The 9,621-nt window shown below is 31.3% G+C and overlaps 1 protein-coding gene across 1 annotated transcript; it reads right to left on the minus strand.

Annotated features, from left to right (window-relative positions):
* Positions 1-3,892: 3,892 nt before the first annotated feature.
* On the minus strand, positions 3,893-5,617 carry LOC111392367 (protein PYRICULARIA ORYZAE RESISTANCE 21-like). The gene is made up of 3 exons (XM_023017702.1): positions 5,526-5,617; positions 5,306-5,387; positions 3,893-5,083 (listed from the first exon to the last, which is right to left on the minus strand). The coding sequence occupies exons 1-3, from the start codon at positions 5,535-5,537 to the stop codon at positions 4,320-4,322; spliced, it is 858 nt and encodes a 285-aa protein (XP_022873470.1). The 5' UTR covers positions 5,538-5,617; the 3' UTR covers positions 3,893-4,319.
* Between the last annotated feature and the right edge of the window lie 4,004 nt (positions 5,618-9,621).

Genomic DNA, 9,621 nt, shown 5'->3' on the forward strand with positions numbered 1-9,621 from the left:
GGTTTGCAAATATTGAAACATAAACCAAACCACTTCGAAGCAGTTTGGTTTAGTTTAAAACCAAAATGTTAACGGATCCACATGGAACCAAATCAACGGTTTCAGAAAAATGGTTTCGATTCTGTTTTACGGTTTGATGTTTTCTTTGTTCAACCCTAACACATATTTTATTGTATGTGGGCTCCCTCCATGTGAGGGGAAGGAGTGTAAACCGTTGTGTACACTATTATGTATCCTTTCAATTGCGAATTGACCGTTCATTTGGATGGGGGATAATTGGCAAATGGGGGAGGAATGGAAAGGATTTTGGGTGAAAAATAGAGATGGGGATAGGTATCGTGGTGTATAACTGATTTTTGAAAAAAAAAAATTAACATTAAAAAAATAAGTGTAGTAAGGACCTGATTTATGAAATTGAGACTTGAAAGGTAAGGTTTGAGTAATTTTTCCTTAATGGAAAAATCCCAAGTTGGACAGCAGGGTGTTAGCTTGGGCTGCCCACAACCCTTTGAGGCTTCTGAGCCCAATAAATATAGATGGGGCGCCTTCTAAAGCCTTATTGTCATTAGAAAGTCCATCAAGTGGCCTACCTTGTTGTGAGAAGATAATCAAGAAGGTGACTTTCGAGAACGTTAATGTGTGAAGATTATGTCCAAGATCAAAGATCATATTTTTTTAGTACCACCGGGATATTGATCTTCTTGTCGAACGTAGATCAAGATATTATTTATTCGCGCAAAGTAAATTCAAATGTCCGTAGTTCTATTTGAGTAACTTTAATAGACTCGAATATTTATATCATTTTAACTTTGATTTACAGGTTCCATTTGTATTGCATATTTGCATTTGATCTTATTCTTGTAGATTATGTAGTACTTTTTAGTTGGTTGTCTCATTTTTCGAAGGATAACCTAACTACCTCCTAAGATATGCAAGATTCTCTCACTTTATAACATTTTCTTTATTTAATAAAAAGAAGAAGAAATAATCCTGTGGAAGAACATTTTGAGATATGATTAAAAGGGCAATTATATTAATACCAAAACTTTTTTAATTGTGCCACATTTATATTGCTATGAATGTCCTCAAATTTTGCTTATTTTTATAACTAAATCTTCAACTTTTTTTTTACGTGTTTTTATGTTTAATTTTCAATAATTAACACAATTTATCTTCAATAACGATTTTTGTCCAAATATTATGTTAAAGTGTTGAAAGCATTTTGTCAAATTATCGTATTTGTTGTTATCTTGCTTATTCAAAGTACGAAGAGTAAATAAGTTATTTTACTCCATCCTAATGGATTTTTTGAACGTCAGTGAGAACGAAATGTGCTAATGATATAAGGTTGAGATTAAAATACGATGAAAAATAGTTTGGAATATAAGTATAAAAAATGAATAAAAATTAAGGATCTTATTATAACTATAACGTGATTTAGTTAACAATTATATTACTCATCCATATTAAATATTACCTATTCAACTTTTTTAGAGCCTCGTTAATAATAAATTATTTCTAGCCACAATTACCACAAAACTGGATTCATAGACCAAAAATTCAGTTCCAGTAAATATTTCAATGAATTAAACTTGGTTAACAAGAAGTTTTCATTACTCATTTTAAGCCCCCCATTTGATTTTGGCGAAATCAGATTTTTAGTAGAACTCAATGAAAGTTGATGAAATATACTTTTGAAAAGTTGTTAAAAAATTACATATCTTATGAAATGTTTAATTAAAATTGATTGTTGACTTTAATTTAGCTTTTTATAATTTTTTAAAATAAACCAAAAAGAACTAATGGTCCATTTGATAGCATTAAATTCCTTGGAAAATATCATATCAGAGGAATTCATTTTTTACTTAGGTTGTTTGATACGAAAGTGAAAATGGAATTCAAATTCCAAGGTACAAACACTTAGGGTGTATTTGATAGGGTGGAATTGGAATTGAAAAATGGAATTGGAATTGGATTTTCCAACTTTAGGTATTTGATATTTTTTTTTTTCCATGGAATTCAAATTCTTGATTTTCTTGAGCTTTGGATTTTTCTTGATTTTTAGGGAAAATCATGGTGGGAATTGGTTTTCTCACGTACTGTAGCATTTTTTTTCTCCAATGGAAACAAATTTTATATCTAATTGTAAATTTTTTTTTTCCTTTAATTGACAATTTTCATATAAAACAAAGTTAAACAAACACCAAAAGATAGATGATTTTCTTGATTTTTTGAATTTTTTTTTTTTGACAATAGAAACAAATTTTATCCTCAATACCAGTAAATTATATCCCCTTATTTGACAATTTCTATATAAAACAGAGCTAAACGAACACCAAAAAGCACTTTCATTTCAATATTTTTCATGTGGAAAATTATACCAATCAAACAAAATAATTTATAATTCCCAAGAAAATAATTTTAGGCAATTCAATTCCTTGAAATTAATTTTCTAGGCAATTCAATTTTATTTTTACAATCAAACGGACCCTTAAACTATTTTTTGACCAATTGAGTAGAATTTGAATTCCTACGATTTTGATGGTTTTTTCTTTTTGAACTTACAAGAAAATAATTTATATTTTTTACTCATGCAATCAAACGGACCTATAAATATATTTAGAAAAACTCGAACTGCTTTTTTGTTGTTCCAATAGTTGAAAATATCATTATTGGTGTGGTTATGATCAAATACCTACCTATGACACTTGTCAAAACCATTACGTACCGTCGTCCACTACTACCCTCAACACTTCAGCCATGCCTGTCACTAAAAGATTAGGAAGTCTTCATTTTTCTTTTTCTTTTATTTTTTTCTCAATCCAAATCAACATCAATAATAAAGACAAAAAAGCTCATTAAAAATGGTATTTTATATGTAAAAACAAGGTCATGAATATATTTTTAGCACATGTTTAGTGAGGAATTAAATTTTGATTTTAATTTAAATAAAGTTAACAATTAATATTAACTATATATTTTATGATTAACAATTTTTCAATCGATAATTTCATCAATTTTTATCAAAATTTACTAAAACTTTTAATGAAAGCTTTATCAAACATCATCTCAATCTTGTTTTTCATGAAAAATATATTCTAGATGTTAGGTGCTTTAAAATTAAGTCCTTGTTTGATAAAGATTAAATTATATTTTTAATAAATTTTTAAATTTTGGTAACATACATAAAAGTTTATAAAATATATAGCTAAAAATTTGATAAAGGTTGTAGATCATATGAAATATGTTGTTAAAGATTAAAGATTAAAGATTGACAAATAATATTTTAACGAACTTTTATCAAACGAGCATCGAGTCACTAAGAAAATTTGGTTGGACTCGGACTTTCCTGCCCTTTTTGACGTCACTATGTAAAATTAGCCAGTGTCTATGTAGATTAAAATACATTTTTTTTAGTAAATTTTGATAAAAATTGATGAAATGAGCCATTAAAATTAATAATAGACTTTGACTTGAAATTTTAATCTACCTTTAATGTAGACCAAACATGAGCTTAAATATTATATGACCCATCTTGTGACACAACTATATAGAGTCCCCAATTTGATTCAACTAAAAATTTAGATTAAAATTTAAGTCAAAGTTAAAAATTGATTTCGATCACATATTTTATATGACCCACAACTGTTTTCATCAACTTTATCAAAATATACTAAAAATATGATTTTTTCCTAAACGAAATGTGAACCAAAAAAATAAGTAAATCATTCACAAACCGACAATCTATATAAGCATAGAAGTTAAATGCACTGCAAATCACCCAACTTTAAGCATAGTTGCATTCTTGGTATTCATATTCAATTTGATACAATTAAATCACTTCGATTTACTTGCACAACTAACAAACGTAATATGCAGAGTAGACGTTAAATTTAATAGAAGTTGCATGACTTTATTGTACTAAATTGAATATAAATTATTTGGATACAACTCAACTTAAAGTTGGATGTCACACATAGCATACAACCCATAAACGTCTATTCTGCTACACGAACAGACTCAATGTTATACATTTATAGACCGATACACTTGACACAAATTTCAATTGACAATTAAAAAAGAAAAGTTAAACAAAAGACTGCCAATTACAAACTGTAAAGGCAGTCTATTAAAAAGTGCCCTATTATTGTGCCTCTTCAAGCGGCATTATTCCCATAAACATAGTAACAAGACACCGATGTAATACCAACATCAGTCACCATCTAGGTTTTAGACCAATACCTCAAATTGATCGAAGATTTGAGGACAACCCAATCATCGTAAAAAAAAAAAATAATAAATAAAACACAAATTACTTATTACATGATCTTGCATTCAGCTGTGGGATTTTCTTCAATATAACAAGCACACTTTCTGAGGTGGCAGCCCGTCCCATAGCTACAACCACAGCCACAACTACACTCACGCCCATACCCATAACCATAATAACCGTCATTACACGACGGAGCTGGCCCATGGTAGCATGGACCACCACCATAACCTTCTGAACATGGTCCACAACAAGTCCGTGCCGGTGGTGGCAATATGGTCACTACGGGCTCTTTAGGGCTCATGAAACACGGCGGAGCTGGGTACACATGGTAGCATGGACCCCCACCATAACCTTCTGAACACGATGCACAACAAGTCCGTGTCGGTGGATAAGGTGGGATTGGTTTGGGCACCTTCGTCGGTGGTGGAGGCGGTCCCGATGGAGCTGGGTTCCCACGGTAGCATGGACCCCCAGCATGACCTTCTGAACACGGTGCACAACAAGTCCGTGCCGGTGGACCAAGTGAGAATGGTTCGGTCACATCCGCCGGTGGTAGAGGCGGTTGGTCACGCAATTCGGTCACTACGGTCTCTTTAGGGCTCGTGGGGTTTTCGACCACCACTTCGGGCTTTTTACGGCGTCTGGGCCTTTCATCTGGAGCAGGTTCCTTTTCGGGCGCTTTTATTTCAATATTCTTGATAACCTTTCCACCTTTGCAGCACAATTTGTCACGAATTTTTTCTGGGCTGCAGCATACTACATTGATCGTCACTGTATTTTGCTTGACATCATATATCTGCCCTCTAATTTCTTGTTTTCCAATAAGTTTCACAATGAAGAATATAAGTCAGTTCTTATTCAAACAAGTATATACATTTTTCCATCTTATTTCCAATATCACATTCTGCAATAAAATAATATTTTACGTAAATTCAGATCCTTATTTTTTTAACCTCATATTGTCAATTAATATATTATTCCAAATGCATTGTTTGCCAAAAATAGGGCTCAAACATGTTCTTAAAGTCTTACGAGGAATTCCGCAAAGAATTTTTTTGACTTTCTTGTGGCAGCAAGGACAATGGAGATCAGCCTTTAGCATCATCACAGTAACCTGATGGAACAAAATTGATGAAAATACTAAATGGAAGACAATAGCAGTAGCTTCAAAAAACGAAATATGAATAATATTTCTTGAACCATGTTCATACAATAGAAGTAGAAATGAACACAAAGCTTAAAATATTCATACCTTCTCAGCCATGAGTAGATATGTTCAGAAAAATAAGTTGACGCTATGGATGATTAACTAAGATGAAATAGACTTTGGAGAGAGAGAAAAAGAAGAATAAAACATAGTACCAAGTTGACAGAATCCGAATCATGTCATTTTCTGGAGTACGAATTTATCCATAATTAGGATTCATTTGGTAGGATTTTTTAAGGTCAAAAGCTAATTTTGAAACTAAGAATTGCTTTTGGATATCTCTGAATAGTTTTCTAAAAATGCTTCGTTTAGTTAAAAATGCTTTTAAATGAAGTTGTCCAATGTGCTTTCTTAGATTGCTTTTTTCAGAAGAAGCTGAAGCAAAAATAAAAACCTTGTATGGCATATATATGTTACCCAAAATTCAAACTCAAGATCTTTATATACTCTTATACGACGATAAGTTATTTCATCAAAAGATATAAACTAATATGATATCACCCTTGTGAAATCATCAAAAGTGTTTGACTCAAGAGAATGGTAAGAGAGAGCCTGTGCCTTTATCTTTTACGAAAAGGATACTATGTGTTGAAAGAGTATAGTTCAAGCCCGTCGATTTCGTATCTTTTTCATGTGCTGGCTTTGATAGGCACATCTTATCTTTCCAATTTTTATTTGACAAACTATTCTTTAGTAATTTGAGGCCTATTAATTAGATCAGGTTAATTTAAATTTTTACTTGACAAATGAACCTATAGTAATTTAAGGCCTATTAATTAGGTCAGGTTAATTTAAAATTGTAGATCATGCCCAAAAAAGCTACATCAAAGAAATTGTACATGAAAAATTGGCTACTCTCGGTGCATGTTTGGAGAAACTTATTGTTTTTAATTGGTCATATTATGTTTTTATCTCCATATTTTGTGTCTAATCAAGTGAAACGGAAGTGATATGTTCAACTTATTAAGTTTTCGTTCGCCTTGCTCTTCTTACATATTATGCCAAATAGACGTCAATTAGTGGTCACGACATCGAGCAACTAGGAAAAAAGGCCATATGTAGATAATGAAGAACTATAACATTGAATTGCTTGCGAGTTTTAATGTATGCGTCCATAAGAAATTTCTAAGCCACTCATTATTAGTAGTAAAACTCTGTGCAAAGTTTTCTTCCATGATAAAAATGACAAAGAGATGTAACTTCAAATCTTTCAGAATCTTTAACCTATCCTATTTTCAACATAGACAATTGACATTTCATATGATAGTGGCAGCCAATTGCTACTCCCTTGCTCGGGCCTAGATAGAGCCTTAACATGATGAAAATACATGCTGGGGCCACTATTTTTTTATGAAATATAATACATAACTATACATATATACGGTTTTGATCTACTAAGCATCGTACTTAGCTTATGTTAACGTGAACAGAGGAGAAGGAAATGTGAGGAGAGGAGTTGTGAATTGGAAAGAGATATATACATATCCATATTTTCTATATTTTGATTTACTAGGTGGGTAATTTTGATTTAAAATTAATTTTATTAATGAAATAATATGTCAATTGATTGTCATATTATCTTAATTGACACACACAGAGAGCTTATGCTAAGCATCATGCTTAGTTGGAATCCAAGTAGGGAGCAGAATCGTGGCCCTAGCTTGGACTCTAATCAGGTTAAGGCTCTATTTAGGCTCGTATCCTCAACTTGGACTCTGACCATGTTAATGCTCTGTCTGGGTCTTGAAAAGGGAGTAGCAATTGGTTGCCTTCATATCAAATGACAAATGTCTTTGTTGAAAATCGAATAGATTAAAATTTTTGAAAGAATTGAACTTACATCTCTTTGTCATTTTCATCACGAGGGAAAACTTTGCACAGAGTTCTATTACTAATAATGAGTAGCTCCAGAATTTCTTATTGACGCAGGCATCCCAAGCAGTTCGGTGTTATAGTTCTTCATTATCTACATATGGTCTTTTTTCTTAGTTGCTCAATGTCGTGATCACTAGTTGATTTCTATTTGACAGAACATGAAGAAGATAAAGGCAAACAAAAACTTATTAATTGATCAAACATATATCACTTCCATTTCTTCCGATTAGACACAAAATATGGAGTTAAAAATATGATTTGACCAATGAAAAAGTAATTATAAGTTTTCCAAACATACACCGAGAGTTGCCACATTTTCATGTACAATTATGATCCATAATTTTAAATTAATCTGACCTAATTAATAGGCCTTAAATTATTGTAGATTAGCTTGTCAAATAAAGATTGGGAAAGTTAAAGCTGTGCCTATAAAAGCCAGCATATGAGAAGATTCGAATTCGATGGGCTTGAACAATACTCTTTCAACATAGTACCCTTTTCGCAAAAGAAAAAGCACAGATTCTCCCAAGTAAAACACTTTTGATGATTCCACATGTTTGATGTCATATTAGACGTTTTTCTTCAAAGAACCGTTTTCGCAAAAGAAAAAGCACAGATTCTCCCAAGTAAAACACTTTTGATGATTCCACATGTTTGATGTCATAGTAGACGTTTTTCTTCAAAGACAAAATTTAAATAAATATTATTTAGTTTATATATTTAGATGAAATAATTTATCGTCATATAAGAGTATATAAAGATCTTGAGTACGAATTTTGGGTAACATATGTATGCCATCCAAGGTTTTATTTTTGCTTCTAATTCTTTTAAAAGAGCTTTCTAAGGAAGCACATTGGACAACTTCATTTAAAAGCTTTTTTAATTGAACAAAGCATTTTTAGAAAGTTATCCAGAAATGTCCAAAATCAACTTTTAGTTTCAAAAGTAGCTTTCGACTTTTAAAAATTTTGTCAAATGGGTCCTAATTATGTATAAATTAGTATTCGAGAAAATGACATGATTCATATTCTATCAACATGGTACCATGTTTTATTGTATTCTCTCTCTCTCTCTCCCGCCAAAGTCTACTTCATCTTAGTTAATCATTCACAGCGTCAACTTATTATTTTTTTTTTTTTTTGGAATTTTTTTAAGCTTTGTGTTTATGTCTACTTCTATTATATGAACATGGCTTGAACTTTTTCTTCACAAAAAGTTATTCATATTTTGTTTTTGAAGCTACTGCTTTTGTCTTCCATTTAGTATCTTCATCAATTCATAATGGCCCCCGTTTTTTCAAGTTAAAATAGATAGAATAATATTTTTTTTTGAAAAATGAGTGATTGAAAACAAAAGAATTTTTTTTTTGTTTTACATGTAATATTATTTTATGAAAGATTGTGTGATTAAAAATAAGAGATAAAAAATGAAATGTAATTTAATGGGGGTCAAACGGGGGCTAATATCCAATGTCATTCCTGCCACAAGAAAATCAAAAAAATTCTTTGCAAAATTCCTCGTAAATTTCCAAATTCATCCATATTATGATTGAACAAGAACAAACATTATATATTTTCATGTTATCGACTTGTTTGGATAAGAATTGACTTATATTCTTCGATGTAAAACCTGTTGGAACAAAAGAAATTAGAAGGCATATATGTACGACTGTGACATTTTGTAATTGTAACTAGTACATAATTGTGATCATAAAATATGTTATAATTTATTAAATTAATTGATCACGTCTCATTTGTCAATCATAAATCACAAAGTTTATATATCACAACTTATTTCAAGGCCACAAATTATCATATTAATTGATCACAATTTATTTATCAATCACAAGAATACAAATCGTGGATCACAGTTACAAATCTAGCTACAAATCAAAAAATTTTAGATCGCATTATTTATTTGTCACAATTTATTCGTTTCATTAGTCACAAATACACAATAATTGGTCAAAATCCCTCTTTATCCAAACCCATTCCACCCTATCACCGCTACTCGCATCACCATCCCAGCCTCCAAACCCCTCTTCATCCAACCCATTTCGTACCACCACTAAAGCACCATCAAAATTAATCTTAGACAAATCAAACCGTTAAATGGTAATATCTCAGATCATACAACATCGTAATAGCATAATCATGTTGAAACCAATCCTAATATTTCTTGCCTTCTTCGTTTTCAGTAGGTCCCACTTCTTGTCAGAATCACCACCTCATCAATTTCTGATGGCATAATCTCTACCCAGAGTCTT

This window comes from Olea europaea, unplaced genomic scaffold, assembly GCF_002742605.1.
Source record: "Olea europaea var. sylvestris unplaced genomic scaffold, O_europaea_v1 scaffold922, whole genome shotgun sequence".
Taxonomy (NCBI): Eukaryota; Viridiplantae; Streptophyta; class Magnoliopsida; order Lamiales; family Oleaceae; genus Olea; species Olea europaea.